Source organism: Rosa chinensis, chromosome 5, assembly GCF_002994745.2.
Source record: "Rosa chinensis cultivar Old Blush chromosome 5, RchiOBHm-V2, whole genome shotgun sequence".
Lineage (NCBI taxonomy): Eukaryota > Viridiplantae > Streptophyta > Magnoliopsida > Rosales > Rosaceae > Rosa > Rosa chinensis.
In genome coordinates, this window is record NC_037092.1 from 87,923,653 (window position 1) to 87,945,508 (window position 21,856).

The 21,856-nt window shown below is 38.3% G+C and overlaps 1 protein-coding gene and 1 long non-coding RNA gene across 2 annotated transcripts; both read right to left on the bottom strand.

Moving 5' to 3' along the window:
- Positions 1 to 7,871: 7,871 nt before the first annotated feature.
- On the bottom strand, positions 7,872 to 9,386 carry LOC121049238. Its single transcript, XR_005799500.1, has 3 exons — positions 9,256 to 9,386; positions 8,111 to 8,179; positions 7,872 to 8,033 (listed from the first exon to the last, which is right to left on the bottom strand). It is a non-coding gene; the product is annotated as an uncharacterized LOC121049238 (long non-coding RNA).
- Positions 9,387 to 12,932: 3,546 nt separating this feature from the next.
- LOC112164406 (receptor-like protein 3) lies at positions 12,933 to 13,793 on the bottom strand. Its single transcript, XM_024300601.1, has one exon. The coding sequence runs from the start codon at positions 13,791 to 13,793 to the stop codon at positions 12,933 to 12,935; it is 861 nt and encodes a 286-aa protein (XP_024156369.1).
- Between the last annotated feature and the right edge of the window lie 8,063 nt (positions 13,794 to 21,856).

A 21,856-nucleotide genomic window follows, 5' to 3' on the forward strand; every position in this document is an offset into this window, starting at 1 on the left:
TCTTTGGATTAGAAGTTGGTAGGAAAAAAAAAAAAACTTGTAAAAATACTTTTCATGTTTTATACTCACTTGTGTACTTAACTTGTGTCTTTTGTACATTGTACTTATTAATTTTACTTGTAGTTTGTAATTAATAGTTATACTTGTTTATATTTTGTATCTCTTTGTTAATTATAGTCACTAACTTTATTTAATGTAGGTACCGTCTGGCTGAAAAACGTAAAATACAAGCGCTGCTTGGGAGGCAACCCAATTCAGAATATAATCAGATTTGTTTTCTCTTTCCCTATTTCTTTCTATTTTTCAATTTTTCTCTTTTGTTTTTATTTTAGGATTTGTTTTCGTAAATGCCTTCTATCTATGTTTACTTGTTTCATTGCATGCTTTTAATTGATTACATTAAGGACAATGCAATCTTTAAGTGTGGGGGAAGGGATTTATATTTTTGTCTTTCATTTTGAGTCCTATATATTAAAAAAAAAAACCAAAAAAAAAATTACTATACTAAGCCAAGTCAGCAGCTCCGGAGGAGTTAAGGCTGAGCTCAAGGGAAATGTGAGAGCCACCGTTGTAGCCGCCCAAGCCACCAGAGTAGTGGCCATAGCCGCTACCTCCCTCGGAAGTAGTCTTCATATTGCCAAAGATATCCTCACCATGCATGGGAAACAGTGGAAGGGTTTCAATCTCCTTAATGAATCCACCAACACCAGCTGAAGAAGCGGAAGCAGATGCAGAAGATCCGAAGTTAATATGCTTATCCTCAGGTTTCCAATTGGTACCATTACTAACAAGCCCTGTTCTTTGCATGAGCACATGAACATCCGAAGTGATCTTCTTCTTCTGTTTATCCCGAGCCTTGTGGTTCTTGAACCAATAAAAGACATTCTTGCTCTCGATCTTTCCGTACCGTTTCAACTAGAAATAGATCCACTGAACCTACTCTACGGTTGGTGACAGGACCCGCACCGAATTCCACCCTGGAATCCGAAGTGGCCCTGCGGGACCCACTTTTAAAGAAGGTTTACCAAAAATTCGGCATAGCCTCCCTTAAAAATGGACAACCCAAAAACCTGTGGAAAACAATTTTTATATCTAATAATCCAACCGACCCAAACTCAAATTAAATACAAGTGTATATCAAATACTTCAAGTCTAAGAAACTCCAATTTTTAAGACCCTACAATCCACAAGGTTAGGTCGTAGACCTCAAATATAAATCATTACAAGTCTGGGTCATAATCCCATAGTAATCAGAGCAATTCTGGGAACATAAATTAACATAGAGTGCGGTAGGTTAAACAGGTAACCTACGAAATGTGATGACGGAAGCGGATGCGGTCACTATGGCTCACTCCTCAACGCCGAGCGGCAACACTGAAAACTGGGCATTTGAAACCGAAGGGCCCAGGGGAAAAGTATTGAAAACACGTTAGCGTGAGTGGACAAAAATAAATAGTTCTAGACAAAATGAAATTTATACTTTCCCCATTTAATTCTTAAGAAAATTCCCGATGCATGCAATGATTAACGAAAGTAAAATAAGAAGAGTTCCATTCATGAAAACCGACTAGCCCCGCTAGTCAAAAACGATTAAAGAAAAGATTGAAACTCTCTCAATCAAGAAAATAAAACCAGCCCCGCTGGCTAAAATAAATCGGACTAGCCCCGCTAGTCGAAAATAATAAAATGAGTAGGGGAAGACGATAGCCATACCAGTGAGCCTCCCAGGCTCGGGTGATAGCCTCCTAGGCTAAAGTACTCCCATTACTCCCGTAATATACCCTTACGCCACTAAGTGTAGCGATAGGATACTGGGCTTCAGAATTACTGTCACAAAGACAGTAACCAGCGCCACAAAGGCGGAGGGCTTCGGTGATCCCATCACCTCGCCACAAAGGCGGAAGATCAAAGCTAGCAATGATAAGTCACCCTAAGTATGGCAAAGAAAATCCGAAAACCTCATAAATCCATAAAACTTCCCCACTCTCATAAAAGAACTCTCATGACGTGTCCCACACGCCAAAATAACTCAAATCAATAAGTATAAATATAATATAAAAAGTATAGATCCGGAAATCCCATCGGAAATAAATAAATAAGAGACGATAGGCATAACCTAATGGCATGACCCCGCACGCCATAAAAATCTTCAATTAATCAAATAACCAAATCCGTTTCCGAAATTAGCCATATGCTTGAAAAGTAATACGGTAAACAATTTAACATTTCAGAAGCGATATATAAAAAGATAAAGAAAACAATCAATAAATAAATAAATGCATTCATCATTCTTTTGCAAATAAAAGTCCACTCACAGAGTACGGCTAATCCTGCCATCGATCCGAACCCTCCTCGAGGGAATCGTCCTCACGTCCTGTACGATATAACGTTCGTAAATCAAATATTATAGGATGGAAATTAATTTTACGAATATTATAAATTGGAATTTAAAGCGTCCCCCGTTAACATCCACCTCCTAAATTTACATCGAATTCATCCGAACATCCCATTAATAATCATTCGTCGATAAACAAATTCTAGAGTGAATTCGAAGGAAATTCGGCGATCGAATTCACGTAAATCAAATAACAACAATTCATACTCAATCGTAACTTCCTCCAATTTCCACCAAACTTCATGTATAAGCTTCTATAATCATTACAGAATTTATGGAACTAAAACGGTAATTAAAATGTAGTTCTACGCGCCACCCACAGTGGCGGCACGTGGGGCCCACGCGCCTGCGAATTACTAGCTCCGATGGCCACCAAATTCCGGCAACAACATCATCTCAACAGACCCAACCATTCTCTCAACTACAACACTTTCCAATTTTACCTTTAAACGCCCCAAATTGGCCAGTGAAGCAAACCCAGAAAAAACCTCCGAACCCTAGAAATGCAAATCGTTAATTCAACCTCTACAATGCAAATTGGAATGAAATACGTTAGGGGAAATGATCTCCATCAAAAACCGAACCTTCGACGTTAACTTGGTGGCCGGAGGTGGCCGGAAATGGCGGAAATCGGTGGAAAACCCCAACTGCAGCCGGAGAGGATTTTGCTTCGATCCGAGCTTTTCCGGCCAAATCGTCGAAATTCAAGGTCACCAGGGTGTTGGGAGGGAGGAGGCGCTCCTATGGTAGCCGGCTGCACGCCGGTCGGTGGCCGGAAAGTGGAGAATCGGAGGGGGAAGGGAAAAACCCGAAAGGGAGGGAAAGGAGATCGGGGAAGAAGAGAGAGAAAGAGGAAGGGTGGGTTTCCGGTTTTGGAAACCTACCCTGGGTAACTTCCATATTTAACCAAACTTTTACCATGAACAGTAAATTCTGTAATTCACTCATAACTTTCACATACGAACTCCATTTTTTTCGTACCACACATTCACGGACTCGGTTTAACGTCGCCTACAACTTTCGTGAACAAAATTTTTTCCAATTTTGACCCGAACAAAAAGTCAACTTCTAGCCCTCCCCCTAAAAGGTAAAACTATAACCTCGAACGGTAAAATCAAAAGTAATTCACTCGAACACAGAAAAAGGGTAAATTAGATACAGGGCGTAACAGTTGGGGACCTAACTCCCTTGCTGTAGAAAAGCTCATTGAGGATTCTTATCTGATTTCGAGTGGGAGTTCACCTGGTACTACTCCTCCTGCAAAGAGCACTACTCCCGACTGCTTTGTTGCTTCCTCCATCCTCGATTGGTTGCTGGGTATGTGGTTCCATTGGTGATGGGTTGAGAGAATGCGACAACTGAAGATCTGAGAGAGAAGGACTGAAGATCTGAAAGAGGAGAACTGAAGTTGACAGAGAGGTGTTCGTAAAAAAAGGAAGGGTATTGTTGAGGATCTGAAACTCAGAGGAAGGTTTTTGGCGTGAATGTTCCCATCCCCAGAATGCACCTAATGATAAGAACAGGGTATGCAAATCTCCACCCTTGGATGGACAGTCTCGGAGAGTCAAACTACGCGTCCAATTAAAATTGCCCTAAAACACGGAAAAGAAAGGATTATTGGAGTGTGGGGAGCGCGTGGGGGAACCAAACGAATTTCGAGGAGTTGTGACAAACAAACAATAGCCAAAAGCTGCCGTAAATCACGGAAAAAAAAAGTCATGGCATGTCTCGGATCAATGCCCTCAACTGTAGCTGTGGATGGAGGCCCGATGTACAACCATTTCATGGGCCGGCCTACAAGACTGCCATTGGTTGGACTCTAGTAGATATCAAAGGGGATCAGCCCAACCACATGTGTCCACCGGATCTTGTTATAAGATGGTGCCAAGCCCACATGAGAAGCCTAAAGACGTCTACATCAGCCCATGATGAAGGTGGTCCAAAATGAGGTGATCAAGTTGCTAGATTGTGGGGTGATCTACCCCATTTCTGATAATAAGTGGGTCTCTCCAGTGTAAGTGGTGCCCAAGAAGTCCGGGGTGACAGTGGTGAAGAACGAGGATAATAAGCTATTTGCAGAGCTCAAGAATGAAATGGGCTAAGTGGTGGATTTTATGGATCGGATTGCTGAAACAGGGAAGCTGCCAAGCAACATGGTGCCTAACCCAAGGAATGAGCAAGCCCAAGCCATCATCACTAGGAGTGAACGTGTGCTAGTGGACCCTCCCAGAGCCCACAAGAAGGCCAAAGTGGCCCATAATGAAGAAGAAGACGCTGTGGAGGAGCCATCAACGCAGATTTGCTTTCTTGAACTCTTCCTTCTCTTTTATTTTCATGAATTTTAATTTGTTTTAGGTTTCGTTGCGTTAACTTTCTCTTCTATATTTGATTTATGCTTTGCATGCTTTATATTTGTTTATACATTGAGGACAATGCATGAATTAAGTATGAGGGAAGGATTATTGCATTATTGTGTTTTTAATAGTTAGTTTTTGTAGTCATATAAAAAATAATAATAATAATTAAAAAAAAATTAAAAAAAAAAAATTGGTTTTGTTTTTGAGTCATAGGATGTCCTTTCAACTGTCTAGGATGAACTTATATCTTTGAAATTATGGCTAAGAGAGGATCACAATATCGAGATGATTTTAAAAGATATTATTTGGTTAATTGAGATATTTGAAAAGCATATGCATGAGTAGTGGATACGGATTTCGTGACCTTGGTACAGAATATGAGCATGTTAAGATGAGTTTTGATTCACAAAAGCCCATGTGAGATATTTGAGCCCATGTCCCTTTTTCTTGGAGTGATAAATGAAAAATATATATATTCTTATTTTCTTGGTGATGTTTTGATGATCTCATTATTCTTCATTTGATTGATTGCTTGCCATAGATTAAGTTTAATGGACTAGAGAATGCTAGAATTTACTCTTATGCTTGTTGAGACCTTTATCAATACATGTCCCTGATTCTGGAAAGAATAAAGGCACCTTAGGAATTACCACAATTGCCAAATATGTCATGTGTCCCTAATTGTGTGCACAAGTTGTACACCCCTTAGATAAACCCCTTTGAGCCTACATGTATAAGCCTTTCTTTCATCACCCACATAATCTTCACCATGTGAACCTTAGTATAGTTTTGACTCTACCCTTGTCCTTAGGGCCTAGTAGAGCTTAATTTTGTGATGTATTGTGTGAAGGGATGATGAGAAATAAGTGTGGGGGTGGATTTGTCCAAAAAAAAAAATTGTTGGACATGATTCTTTGTTTGTGAATTAGGAGTTTTTGTATGATGAAGGCCCAAAATCATAATATGAGGCCTTTGTTCTTTTTCACAATGATTCAAGGAGTTGAAAATGATGGTTGGGCCTAACAAAATGACATCTAGCCTTAATATGGAGACATAAGATGAATTGTAAATGCTCTGTTAGGTTTTTAGGACACTTTGTGAAAATCCTTATCCCTTTGTTTTTTAAAACCTTGAGCCTTTGCCCCATTAAAACCCTTTATAAGACCTTTTTGATCCTTAAGATGGGACAGCCTTTGATCTGTGGAGATGAGTTATAAGAGTTGAACCTATGGCTTGGGTCTCTTTGTACAAGTAGTTGATATCTTTCATGAGATCTTGAAAAATTATATTCACAAAGTACGTTTCGTTTCTTATATATGTGAGCTATTTGATTGCCTCAAAATATTTTCTCTCACATATAATTGAGTGATTATAAGCTTTTAAGCATCGCCTTAATCTGAGTGAAGAAAGAGTGGATATACCTTGTGAGGATATGAATCATACTTGTCTGAACCATTCTAAGCTCCATCCCATCACCATTGTTACAACCAAGTCCTACTTATGTATATGTGGATTATATGTTTGAATTAACTCTTGAATATCTAAATATTGATTATTGATTGAGTGCTAATCTTAGTGCTATGAAAGTAGGAGATTTCTGAGGCTAAATGTTGAAGGGTATATGTCGTAACGTCTTTGTCTTTTCTTTCGTTAAGTTTTCGTCGAGTCTAAGTTGTGTCTTTGTTTTGATTTTGCTAAGGGACTAGCAAAAGCTAAGTGTGGGGGAATTTGATAGGAGCATTTTAATGTGATATTTTACTAGTTAATTCCTCATATTTTGCTTAGTTAATTCCTTAACCGATTCGTTTTTTAACTGAATTTCTATTTTTAGGTACATTGGAGTAGATGAAGAAGAAATGAGTGTTAGGTCCATAATTACCTAGAAATGATGGAGAAAAATGGAAATGCACTAAAAAGGTCAACTTTACACATTTTCCTACTCCGGCTAGGAGAAACCAAGCCAAGTAAGGAAGAAGGAGTGGCCGCCCGACCAAATGAACTCCAAATGAGATGAAACTCTCCAGATCCATTCTAGACATCCCAAGGATCATTTCTTATGAAGGCTTAGTTTGGGATTGCTGTGCTATGAGAAGAAACACTTCTAAACTTGCTGTGAAAGGAAGCACTTCCTAACTTGCTGTGAGAAAAAGTAGCTGAGGTGTTTGGTAAACTGTTTTTAAAAGTGCTGTGAGAACGAAAAGCAATTTCTAGGTGTTTGGTAAGTTGCAAGGCAAAAGTGGTTTGACTGGGTATAATTACCAAAATAGTCATACATGCCAAGATATGCTACTAAAATACATAATTTTATTTTTTGATTATGTAACCATACCAAATAAAAAAATTTCTCATGTATTATCTTTGTACCCTTGCTTAGACCGAATAAAAGATTTACTTTAAACCCTTCAATATGCATATTATGTTTTACTATTACACAAAATAAGTCTAAAATATTTGGATTAATTTCCTGACCATAGTTCAACAGGAACCATTACACAAAATATATTAAAGTCACTTGAAATTTGCAACTAAATGCTAAGTAGATGCATTCATTAGACTTTATAGTAATATAGCCATAAGCTCCAATCCTGGTGTAAGGTTTCCAGGCAGATTCATATAACTTCGTGGCAGTTGCAAGATTATCTTTTATCCACCAAATACAAAGTTTTGTTCCAATTGAATGCAAGGTATACGTGGTAAAGCAATAGAGTTGCAATAAACACGGAAAAAAGTTCAGAAATTTTTTGGTGAGAAAACCACAGATCATAAGATAACCACTACCAGAAAAAAGGTCATTTACAGCCCACAATGTGTGTGGTAAATGTCTATTTACAGCGCACAAATGCAAGCCGTAAATGAATATGTTGTAAAAGACAATTATTATTTATGGCACACATCATGTGCGCCATAAATGAGTCTGGACGTGCGTCGTAAATGAGTCAAATGTACGCCGTAAAGAGGGGGGGGGGGGGGTACATTTACAGCACACATACAATGCACGCCGTAAATGATGGTTAAAAAATTAAAAAATCCAATAGTTCACAATTTATATATTTCATGTTGCTATATTTTTATTAGTAAATGAACTTCATTAATCTATTTATTGTACTTCATATAAAATTCGCTTATGAGCAAAGAAAAATATATAGCAAGCAAAAACAATCCTTCGTTGGATATTTTAAGCTATCAACCACATTTTGCTGTAAGCATGCTCCTCATCTCCCTGAAGGTCAGCCACTTAGTGATGTCTCAAAGACTCTGTGCTTGAGTCCTTCTGAAGCAATCTGTTAACAATCCATTGAGTTGTTAACAGTGTGAACTTTGTTGACAATTACAAAGAAATAAATTCAAATGTTCTCACCCAAGTAATACCATATCGGTTGGAACCCACATCAAGTCCATATCTAGTGCATATTGCTTGTGGAATAACCTGGCAGAATAAAAGCAAACACCAAATCAAATTTTGCCTCAACCATGAATGAGCACAAAGGTTGGTACTTATCTCTTTTAGGTACAAATATCATTTCCCTTTTCTTGAAACCAATGGCATTGTAACTATGGATGACAACCGTGTTGGGCCACTATATAAACATATCAAAGTGAACATTGTGCGTCTAAACTACAATCCTTATAAGTGAGCATTTGAGGCCTGAAGCAGAGGTGAATATCCAGGAAACTTATGTTAAATTCCAAACCATAATGGATGAAGGAAACCTTTATCTGCCTGAAGTCTTATTTGATAGAAGTAACTTAAAACTATTGAGAAGCTACATTTATTCTTAACTGATAATCTAATAATACGAGATTATTATTTCATTAAACTAAAATGTTCAAAACTTACCTAAATTCCATAACAATCAAATATGAGCAAAAGAAAATGAATGAATGTTACCTCATAGGCAGAAGCAGTGCAAATCTCTTTTTGATTAGGAAGGAAAGTAAGAACATGATTAGTAGAACAGTTCAGAAATGGTTGTCAACAAATTAGAATAATATAAACATCTGTACTTCCAGCACTAGGATTGCTATTCCTATCAACTCAAAAAGAGATAGCAACGATCTAGGCATCTCAAAGCTTAAACTTTTAGCTATAGATACTGGCCTAAGTTGGTATTAGAGAATCTGAGATACCAATTGCAATAGATGCTCAACCCCAAAGTCCTCAATTAACAACAGAAGATGTCAATTGTAGCATTGCCATATCAATTTTAACAAAATTGCAGGCCCCTTTCAGAATCATTATACAAATTACTAACAAAGCAAAAACCATGCATTCATGAAATACTAACCCTGGGCTAACTCAAAACAGACATCAATTCCCAGCAGATATCAATTCCAAATTGCTCTAGCAATTGAATTTGGAGGAGACCCATGGGTTAATGAAATATTGACAACAAAGGAGAAGAAAAAAATCATCCAAAAATTGCAAAATACATATAGAATTGACGAAGAATGATTCATCTTTCTTTAAATTTTACACATGGATCTAGAGGAAGAGAGGCATACCTTTGACGATATGGGTTGGCTCCTTGCCAATCAAAGAGAAGAAGCAGTGAGAGAGCGGAGGATGTGGACGTGAAAGAAGAAACAAGAAAACTAGAAGGACAATTTCGCCAATATCAGAAATTTCATTAACACTTCCGTGTCTTCAACTTGATTCCCGCAAAAGCAGATTTCCAAAGCTAAGAAATTGAGCTTCCTGATTCTGCGGTTCAAGGAAGAGCTTCCAAATGGAAGCTGATTCTACAGGTTTTACCAAACAGCCCAACTAAATTGTAAAAGCGCTTTTGGGACCAAAAGCAGCTCCAAAATCAATCCCAAACTGGGCCGAAGAGTGCTAGAGCTAGTTTTGAGTGGAAAGCCTTTAAACAATCAGTCCAATTTTCTGCAGAAGCAAAACTGGAAAACTGGACCTGTAAGGAGTCCAGCAGCGTTTCCGGCCCAACCACATGGAATTAAGCTCTGAAATTCCACCACAATGATCTACACTCATTATGGATCATTTGATATGAAGAAGTCAAAGGCCCATTCTGATTTCTTGGTAGAGATATAACTGAAAGAATGAAGGAGCAGAAAGTGGCTTAAACCTAACAAATTCCATTAGTGTTTATGTGCTTAAACCTAACAAATTCCATTAGTGTTTAAGTGCTCAAACCTAACCCATCATGATTTGTTTGAGGCCAAACACTATGGCTTGATAGCATATATATAGAGGCTACAAAGAAGTAACAAGACATTCCTTCATCCATTACATCTTCCTTTCTCTCTTCATCTCATTCATAAAACCTCCATATCCACCTCCCAAAAATTCAAACTCATAGTATCCATACTACTCTATCTCCTCCATCACCATCATTATTTCTTATCCTCTACCTCCATTAACACCATCACTACTACATCATTTCTCCACTCTCTTTTCTATCATCATTTTCTCCATCTAGTCCACCTATTCACACAATACATAATACAAGCTTCACTATCTTTTATCATCAATGTTTCAAGAGCAAGAAGGAGAGGGAATCACCACCACCACCATCACCACCAAGACGTGAGCTTGGGGACTATCCGACACACCACTAAGCCAACTCTATCCCTTTTACTCTAGATTATATTTTGGTGTTTAATTTGATTATGAAGTTAGTATATGGAATTATGAGTGAGTAGTACTTTGTAGGGGGTAGGGTTGAAAGCCTTAGCCAAACTTGTATGAAATATTGATGTTTTAATTTTCATTTGATATTATTTGTGATTTTCATCTTCATATGCTAGTTTAAGAAGTGGATGCATTCATTCAAACTTAACTATTTTGAATGTGTTGTGTTTGTCATCTCATGAAAAAAATGTTTAGGGAGTAGTTAACCTTGAGCATTAATAGCATGATAGCATCCTCTATGTGCATATGAAGGTTGTGAGTTAAAATCACCTAGATCTAGGATTGGTTTGCTTGCATGATTATCTAAACTCAAAGCTTTATGCATCTAGGAACAATGAATTGAGACTTAACCGGTAATAGGATTTGTTCTTAGGTAGTTAATTCTAGACTTACCTGGTTGGAATTGATACCATTAAAGGAGTTTAAGCCTTTGTAGTCTTATCCGGATGCAAAGAGGGTAATTGGGAAATTAGAATAGCATCACTTGTATTTGAACTTCAATACTTGCAAGGGAGGTTAGTGGTAGGCAATCCTACCCCTAACTTCATCCATTATATTACTAGTTTAGTTTACATTTGAGCATTTAATTTAATATGGTTCACCACTCTATCCAACAAACAATCTCGCTACCACCACAATGCACATACTCACCATGAACCTAGATTTCTTGTGAATTTAGGTTTGTGATTGTACATTTGCATATTCTAGCTCTCCTTAGGTTAACACCCTAGCTAGTGAAAGGAATCCAATCCTCGTGGGTTCGACAACCTTTCTTAAATCCATATACTATTACTTGTACCTCTTATACTTGAGGGTGGTTATTTGGCTAACACTCTCCATGCCACTCATTCAAGGTAAGCCACCACTCTCCATTTACTCCTACCTAGTCTACATTCTTACATGTATCTGACTTAGGCATCGGAGGGTTAAAGGACGGCTAGCCCGGTCTTCCCTCTGACCTCTGTTCATGGTTGGCAGGTACGGAACTCGGAGATAGAAGCTCTCACCACCACCCGTTTCTACCACAGGAACATATTGAATGAAAAACAACCTCACAACCAAACAATTGAATGAATGAGAAGCACCACAAGTCCAAACAAAACAACAACTTTTAATTAAAAGCCCTCCGGTCAAATTTCTTCTTTTGTCCACATTAGGACCACACATGCAGTACTGTATTAAAGTGCATAAAGTAGCTCCCCAACAACCATCACATGTATTCTTTACACTTTAATTGACTTTACACCACAATTTCTCTAAACCATAAACACAAACAGACAACAGCTCAATCGAATATGAAAGATGCAACAATAAAGCTACACACAATCATTTATAAACCCATTCCACCCACAATCAAACCCCTAAAATATTCATTCACATTTCCAAACACCAAATCAGAAGCACGTTTAATCCCTAAACCATCAGCGCAAACAGATAAGAAATGTACAAACTTTGCCATTAATAAACCCATTCCACCCACAATCAAACCCCTAAAATATTCATTCACATTTCCAAACACCAAATCGTAAGCATGTTTAATCCTCAAAACTTCAGCGCAAACAGACAAGAAAGGTGCAAACTTTGCCATTTATAAACCCATTCCACCCACAATAACATCCCCTAAACCTGTACAGCAAATCAGAAGCTTCAAAGAGGGCTAAACGATGCCCTAAACCCTTGCTTATAGCAATAACCACCAAACCCATTCCTAATCAAACACCCAAACCCTCAAAATTTCAAAACCATTGTTCAACCCACTCTAATTGAAGAATGGATTCAAATTTTCTAAACAACAACAACTTACCATATTTAGGAATTTCGTCAGCAACTCTATCCCCACCCATTTCGGGCTCTCAATTCATCCATTGATGCTTCAAATGGAGGATTTCTTTGATAGGGTTGCCCGATTTTAGGATTGATTTCGGTGCTAGATTTTGGGGGAGATTTGGGTCGCTCGGGGAGGATTTTAGGAGAGTGAGGTGTTTGATTTCGTTCAAAATGAATTATGTTAATCGAGTGGAGGCTGACGTGAAGTATTAGGGGCATATTAGGAATTTAACCCTTCTTGTGGGCCTTCTTGCTGGGCTTGTTAGAGCCAGTCAGCATTTGACGTCTATTTTGGACGACCCACAAAATTTTGGCCACGGGTGATCGAAATTGGTACCTCAGGGGTGTTGCTGATCAAATTGAAAGGACATGAACTGACATGATGTTAAGTGCAAACCACAGGGTACTAAACTAAAATTTTCCAAGAAATAATGTATTGTTATTTCCTCTGTGTGCCAACTAAAGGCACTGATCTACACCGCATAAATTGTAAGTAAATATATGTGAAAATTTCATGCTTGTCGATGAAAATTTGTGGGAATGTTTTATTATGATTATTACAATAAGAGTAGTAGAGTACTATGTCTACTATCTAACTTCTAAACAAACTTTCTCCTCATGCTTACCATACACTTTGCTATCATCACATGGAACCTGTCTTGTACATTGTCTAGGAAATGGTAATATGCATACCTCCACTTTCTCATAAGCACCAAGGGACCACAGACTCCCCAAAATCCTGTAATGAACCCAAGTGCAACAGAAACATAAATGGAATTTGATGCTCCTTGGTGTCTGCATCTTGGGTGCTCATATCAGGTGCATCAGCACCCTCTGTTGTCTGACACTTATTTGGAAGTGGGGCACCACAAAGTTTCAGATTCCCCTCAAATGCAGAAGCATTGAAACTTTGGAGTTGAGTACTTGATGGTATTGGTCCTCCGAGATTATTGTACGAGACATTCAAACTTGATAAGAAATTAAGACCTGTGAATGATGCCGGGATTTTTCCAGACAAATGGTTCATGGAGACATCCAGTACCTCCATGTACTTTAGGTTAGACATCTGGTCTGGAATGTTGCTAGAGAAGTTGTTAGCACTAAGATCCAGCTGGTTGAGAAGTTGCAATTGGCCAATCTCAATAGGTATTTTCCCACTAAGGCAATTGTGACTTGCGTATATAAATCGAGTATAAAATACATAATTGTATTGTAAAGGTAATGCATCAGCACTAGGATTGTAGTAGATAGGCAGTTCAGGATAAATACGACTTACTTGAGCTACAGTTTCTCCAGATACTAACATAGGTAGTGTGCACAAATCCTTTGGAAATTCTCCAGAAAGTTGGTTGAAGTGCATCATTAAAATTTGCAGCCTTGGAAAAGTCCCCAGCCAACTTGGAATTGAGCCAGTGATTCTGTTGTGATTCAGAACCAAGACCTGTAACTTTTTCAGCTTCGATAACCATGAAGGAATTACACCATTAAGATTACATGAACTCAAATCTAAAATTCGAAGATTTTGAAATCCATTAAAATCTGCCACTTCAACACCGTTCGGCATTTCCTCACCTAAAAAGCTAGATGCCAAGGAAAGGACTACGAGACTTTTGCAACCCATCAGCATCTTCAATACCCCTGTCAAATTGGTCAGACCTTTGTTCCAACCAAGTGAGAGGAAGGACAAGTATTCCAAGGAAAGAATTTTAGGGTGTATTTGAACCTCTAGATTATTATAGCTCAATCGAATTGCTTTCAAGAACTTGCATGAGTATAGGCTTATAGGCAAGATACCAGAGAAGTTATTTTTTTGCATGTCAAGTTTACCAAGTTGACCTAGCCTGGAGAAATTAAGCACGGAAATATTGCCTTCCAAGTTGTTCGATCCCAGACGAAGTTCTACAAGGTTCGTGCAATTCATCAAAGATAGGGGAAATGAACCTTCCAGATAGTTGAAATCAAGGAGTATGTGTTTCAACTTGGAGAGCTTCCCAAGATGGACAGGGAGGACACCACTCAATTGGTTATAGGAGAGGTCAAGGGTTGTAAGGTTGGTGAGGTTGGAAATTCTATCACTCACTGCTCCATACAATGAATTTAGTGGTAGTGAAATCTCTTCAAGTGTGGTAGAATTAAACATATCTTCTGGAAGCGATCCTAATAGGTAATTATAACCAGCACGGAAGATCTGCAGTTTGGAACACTTCCCCAATCCAGAAGATATACTACCAGTGAAATTATTGAAGGAAAAATCAAGGTGTCGTAACGAGGAAGAAGAAGGATGACAAATAGACGATGGGAAAGGACCTGAAAAGGTGTTGTTACTGACATTGAAACTAGTCAAATTCAAAGCTTGTTGGAAAAAAAAAGATGGAACTACACCATGTAAACGATTGCTGGAAAGATCCACCATCCGAATATGACTGGATGGTAGAGAAGATGGTAACACTCCAAAAAGAAGGTTATAGCTCAAATCTAGGATTTCGAGATCATTCAAGGACAAGAAGAGTTCAGTTTGATCTAGAGAACCATAAAGTGAATTGTGGGACAGATTCAAGTGGGTGAGATGTGTGAGATTTCCATGTGATGATGATGGAAAAATACCTTCTTTGAGTTTAAGTCCTTTGGAAGGTAACTGCAAATGGGTGATCCAACCACCCTGATTACATGTGATGCCCTCCCAATTGCAACAATCTGCGGATGTCCAATTCAATTGAGGAGAAGACAGAGTGAGAGCTAAGAATAGCAGAGAGCTGCGTTCTCTTTGGTTGCAAGCATGTATGTTTTCAAATATGATGTTGGAAGAAAATATCAAGAGGAAGAAGGAAAGGAATGCATTAGCCATTTGGTGATAAAGCTGCACTAGCAAGTCTGTTCGTTGTTTAGATTAGATTTCACTCATGTTTGTATTTATATTGAACTAAAACGAGATCGATCAGCATTGCCAAATTAATTGATGACCACATAAGTCCATAACCCCGTCTGACCGGCATTAAGAAAGATCGGTATCATTTTCATAGAGACAAATTATGGAAGATATTTTGGCCCATATTTATAGCAAGTTTTGTGACAGAGACCTTTCTTTTCCTGATTTCGTGTAAATGCAGTCAGCTTGTCTTCCTTTGCTCATATAATTATCTGCTACTGGTCACTGTTAACCTGGAGAGTACATAGCCTCAAAATTGAAAAAGATAAAAAATAAAGAAAAGATTTTTTTTTTAAAAAAAGGTATAATTATTCTGAGAACGAACTGTGCCTTGATCAGTTGAACCCATGTTATGTTCAATTGTTCACTTTGATCAGTTTGTGTACAACAAAAAGAACATTAAAGGGAAGCTGAGTTTCGGCTTTATTTTCGATGTGTCAGGGATTCAAGCCAAGAAGCTATTTATTTGGGTTATTGTGACAGGGATGTCAAATCTAGTAATCTATTTCTGTATATTCAAGCTCGTTCTTACATGTTTACAATTCTGCTCTTATAGAGCTGCTACCATAACTATCCTACCAATAATATAGTTGAAGGTTTACTGATACATCATTAAGATACAGATAAATAAGTCAAGGCATTAATGTAGTATGGACAACTTTGTCAATGGTGGAGATATGTTGATATAGAGCAGATCTCTTTGTCAAGGCTGGTGTGCTAAGCATCTTTGATATCTCTCTTTGTTAGTAAGCACTTGGTCTGGATATTCTGCTAATTTGTGATTTTGATCCATCGATGTATCTGCTTGTTTACATGCTAGTAAACCAGTCTCTATGAGTAAGTCAACGACATATTTCCTTTGAGATAAAGTAATGTCTTCTTTTGATCTAGCTACCTCAATGCCCAAGAAGTATTTCAATCCTCCAAGATCTTTAATTTCATCACAAAAATAGATGATAGATGTGCTTCTAATTTCTTGACTTCTTCCAGGTCATTACCTGTCACAATCATATCATCAACATAAATGACAAGTGCAGTAAGTTTATCTTTCCTACGCTTTAAAAACAGTGTATGGTTAGAGTTGCTCTGTTTGTAACCAAACTGTTTCATAGATTGGCTGAATCTTTCAAAAACCATGCCTTAGGAGACTGTTTTAGTCCATAAAGGGATTTTTTTCAACTTGCACACCATTCTTGCTTGTGAACATAGAGAATAGCCAAGAGGTAGATCTACGTAGACTTTTTCCTTCAAGGCTCCATGTAGCAAAGCATTCTTTACATCAAACTGCTTCAGAGGCCAGTTTGGGTTAGCTGCTAATGACAGTAGTACTCAAACGGTATTCATCTTGGCCACTAGTGATATTTAATACCATATGTCTGAGTATACCCTTTGGCGACCAGCCTGGCTTTGTATCTATCCAGTGTACCATCTGCTGCGTACTTCAATGTATAGATCCATCTGCACCCTATTGTTCTCTTCCCTACGAGTTTTGGCACTAGTTCCCATGTGTGATTCTTTTGCAAGGCTTCCATTTCATCTTCTATAGCTTTAGTGCACTTACGATCTGCTAGAGCTTCCTGCACTTTATTTGGAATGACAATAGCAGATAAATGAAATACAAAAGACACATATGACTTGGATAACCTATGGGATGACATGTAATTGCTTATGGGATATTTGGCCTTGGCTTTAGGATCTAGTTCATATTGAGCCTTTGGTTGACCTCAATTTTTCCGAAATGGCAATTTATAAACCCCTATGATGTTACTTGGTTATGTTTCAGAGTTAGGCTCAAAATTTAAACTATCATGAAATTCAAACATAGGGTTATTAATTACCTCTGGATCATCCTCAGGGCGTATTAGTGTTGATGGGTAGTAGAAGGGGAAGAAATATCTCTCACTACTGATTCTGGAGTTGGCAGCTAATTTCCATTTTCAGCGACTTTAGAATCTATTTCTGATGTTGGTAACTGGTTGCTCCTTTCAGTATTTCCATGCTCAATTCTTGTTTTTCTAGTATTTCCATGTACCTGGATATCCATGGTTCTAAGGGACACAAGCAATCCCTCAAAGACTACTTTTCCTCAATATAACTCTCCCCCTGAAGACTGGTCTTCAGGGAGAAATATAGATCATGTTCAAAGAATGTAACATCCATGGAAACATAGGTACGTTTAGTAGTAGGGTTATAGCACCGATATGCCTTCTGAGTGAAAGCATAAACAATAAAGATACATTTTTCAGCATAAGCATCCAACTTAGTCCTCTGGTTTTAATGGATATGTACATAAACTACACAACCAAAAATCTTTGGATCAAGGGCATGGGTAGGTGGTAAAGGTAAATGACTGGCAAGGGCTTGAATTGGTGTTTGTGGTGGTGGACAATTTTCCTTGGCTGTGGACTGAGGGGCTTGTGTAGGAAGTCTATTTATGAGGTAGGCAGTAGTTAGGATGGCATCACCCCAAAATTATTCTGGCATATGAGCTCCGATCAACATGGGGCGAGCAACTTCAAGAATGTGGCGGTTCTTTCGTTCCACCACACCACCATTTTGTTGAGGGGTTTGAGGAAATGTGGTCTAATGAATGATGCCATGGGTAGCTAGATATTAGTGAAAGAGATGATTCACATATTCTCCACCATTATCTGAACGAAGGACTTTAATGGGTGTTTGGAACTGAGTTTGGACCATAGCATGAAAAGTTTGAAATACTGAAAAAACATCACTTTTATTTCACAGCAAGTAGATCCAACTCATCCGGGTGCAATCATCAACGAATAAAACAAACCATTTCATTCTAAAGTCCGTTGGTGGACAAGTCCCCCAAACATCAGAATGAACGAGATCAAATGGAGCAATACTTTTATTTGAGCTCAAAGGATAGTTTACACGATGACTCTTACCTAAAATGCAAGTGTTGCATTTAAAGTCTAATGGTCTGTTGTGCTGAAATAATAACGGAAAGAGAGTTTAGAGATAACCAAATGATGGATGTTCCAATCTCTTATGCCATAACCAGATTTGTTCTTCATCTGTGGAATTTTTTTTTTCTGAAACTGATGCACTTCACTTACACAACGATTGCGAGCAGTGGTCAACTCTATATAATATAATCCCCCCTTCTCAATACCCTACCCAATGGTTTCCTCTGTTAGGATGTCCTAAAATATACAACACCAAGGGTAAAGAATTACACAACAATAAAATTATCTGGTTATCTGTTTGACAGACAAGAGATTATGAGATAGGGAAGGAACAAGTAACATAGTATCAAAGGTAATGGATTTTGTAAGAGTGACAAACCCAACACTAGTAATGGGTAGGAATCGCCATTGACATTAGTTACGCCAGACCAGCGAACTAGAGTTAAATGGTGAATAATGCTAGAGTTATTAGTCATATGGTCAGTTGCACCCGAATCAATTATCTACAAATCTTTCCAATTAAAGGCATAGTTACTCGACAGCAAAGAGAAAGGTGTACCTAAAGTGGTCATGAAGGCAAAAGTGGAGTTACCAGAGTGATCATCGTGAGAAATGAATAATTAATGAGGAGAGAGGAATGGACCTTTTATAGGTGAGGAAGAGGCTGACCTTTTCCTTGTTTTCGATGTGGGACTGATATGCTTCAGTTCTCACCTTTTGATGCTTCAACGATGTGATCTTGGCGCTGCGCATGGCGGCGCGTCAGCGGTGATCTGGGGGTGAGCCGGGCCTCCGTTGATAGCTTGTATTGCTGTGTTTCTGTAGGTCACACCCTTGATGGTTATTAATATCGCTGGTGGTAGCATGAGCGTAGCTCATTATGGATAATTATGCTTGGCAAATGCTCATGTAAGTACAGTGAGATAGCCAAGTTTGCATCGGCTAGTGATGTTCAACTTGGCATGTTTAGACCAAGAAATAAAATTGGTGCTATCCAATTTTTCTAGAGCAATAGGGCCATGATCATTGGATGACGATCGCCCTTTATATTGAGAAGAAGCTTTGGAGTTGGTTGCTGATGTGTGGGTTGAATCAGTGTGTAATTTGACAGGACCCGCCCCGGATTTCACCCTGAAATCTGAAGTGGCCCTGCGGGGTCCACCTTAGAAGAAATTCTTCTAAAAATTTGGCAGAACTTCCCCTAAAATGAACTATCCAAAACCTGTAGAAAGAAAATTTACACTCCTAAATCAACCCATCCTTATCCTCCTGGAGCCACCTGCTCCCCAAACCACAACTCCAATTTCACATATAACAGTCTCAACCCACATTATAAGATTAATTTCACAGGTTATCAGAGCAATACTATTCCATTAGGTAACAAAGATCACAGAAATAGAATGAGTACGCGGAAGCAATGCTGTTGGCTATGCCTCGACTCCATGTACGCCCGACCTCATCTAATTTCGCCTGCAAACTGGGCATTTGAAAACCGAAGGGCCCAGGGAAAAGTACGTAAAACGTTAGCGTGAGTGGACAAAAATTAACAAATTAAAAAGAAAAGATTTCATACTTTCCCAAGTTTATTTCTTTAAAAACCCGATGCATGCAGCAATAAGAAAACACATTTAGCTTTAAAACCAAGAATTTCAAAACGATACACTGACTAGCCTCGCTAGTCACAACATTCGAAAATTATAATGAAAAACAGAAATCTCGTTTGTCAAGAAAAGAAATAAGACTAGCCCTGCTGGCTACAGTGAAAATCGGACTAGACCCCGCTAGCCCAGCAATAATACAATGAGTAGGGGAAGATGATAGCCATACGAATGAGCCTCCTAGGCTCGGGTGATAGCCTCCCAGGCTAAAGTACTCTCATATACTCCCGTTATATACCCACACGCCACTAAGTGTAGCGATTAGGATTCTGGGCTTCAGAATTACTGTCACAGAGACAGTAACCAGCGCCACAAAGGCAGAGGGCTTCGGTGATCCCATCACCTCACCACAAAGGCGGAAGATCAATGCTAGCAATGATAATAGTCACCCAAAGTATGGCGAAAGGGTAATCCGTAACCATATAAATACATAAGGCTTCCCTAACTCTCGCACAAGAATTTCCAATGACGTGTCCCACACGCCAAGATAATCTCAAGTTCAAAAATAAATAGGAGATAAATAAAAATAAAACATAATCTCCATAAATCGAAACAAAACCAATTCCAAGAATCATCATCGAGGCATTCCTAATGCCAAAACCGAAAGTCGATAAATAAATAAATATGAAGACTAACTCCATCGAAATCTCATTTCGAAAATCTCTTAAAAATCCCAAATCGACGAATATAAATATAATATAAATAGCATAATTCCGGAAATCACCTCGGAAATAATTTGTCGAAAATCAAAATCAATTATAAATTCGAATCCGCGCATAACAAATTAATATCCGTAATTCACAACCGGTATAAATCATAAATACTTCATGCAAATCATTATTGACAGCAAATCCATAAATCGAAATCAAATTCCGAAATCAATTCATATGCTCGGAAAGTAATATGTTAATTAAATAAAACATTAATTCAAGAAAAATAAACGCATGCATCATTATTTAAAACAAAAGTCCACTCACAATATACAGCTAAGCTTGCCATTTATTCAAAGTTTCTCCCCGTGTGGTTCCTCCTCACGTCCTGTATAATATAACGCTCATAAATAAATAAATACAGGACGAAATTAAAATTTACGATAATTAAATCGAATTCCTAAACGACTCCTTTAATCTTAACTCCCTCAATTCTCCTTGATATTCATCCAAACTTCACCAATAATTTATATTCATCGATTTACAATTTCTAAAGCAAATTCGAAAGAAATCCGACGGTCGGATTCACGTAAATTTATAATCGAAATTCTAAATTTCAGAATTTCATAATCGATTCAAAACTCCTCCAATCTTTATCAAAATCACATATACAAACTCTACATCAATTATGTGATTTAATTAGCTAAAAATAGAATTTAAGTTACTGTTCAAGCACAGCCACTGTTCACGCGCAGCCACTGTTCACGCGCAGCCACTGTTCATGCGACGGCCAACTCCTCCTCCGGCCACCAAATTTCATCCACAGCATCATCTCAACATTCTAAGCATCTTTCATAACTACAATATTGATCAATTTTGAGTGTACAGGGTCGATTTTTACTTGAAAACCGGAACAAAACCCTCAATTTTGCTCAAATCTCCGATTCTCCTTCCACAGCTCAAATTTGATGATGAAACTTGGTAGGTTGGTAGAACATGGCAAGAGGAACAAAGCCCAGTGAGCCTCAACATCCGATTTGGCCAGATATGGCCGGGATTTGAAGAAATAGCCGAAAAACCCAATTTACAACAGTAAACTTCTTGGCTTCGATTCGTCGTCTATAGTGCATGATAGGATGTAAGGGATATATTGATGGAAAGCTTGTTTCAAGACGAAGAGATAGGTACTAATTTTACGGCCATAGGTGGTCGGACGAAGCGGTAGTGACGTCGGGAAGTTAGGTCGGCGGAAGAAGCATGGAATTTTCTGGGTATTTCCAGAAATGGCAAGTCAGACTTGCTATTTATAGAATACGTTTTCAGCAAAATTACAAAACTGCCACTGACTTGAAACCCTTATAACTTCTTCGTTATAACTCCGATTTTAGCGTGCCACATGTTTACGAACTCGGTTTAACGTCCTCTACAACTTTCATGAAGGAAGTTTTCTCAAATTTTGGCCC

Excerpts from the sequence above, each read along its gene's own strand:
- LOC112164406 (XM_024300601.1), bottom strand. The coding sequence starts at position 13,793 with ATGCCGAACGGTGTTGAAGTGGCAGATTTTAATGGATTTCAAAATCTT.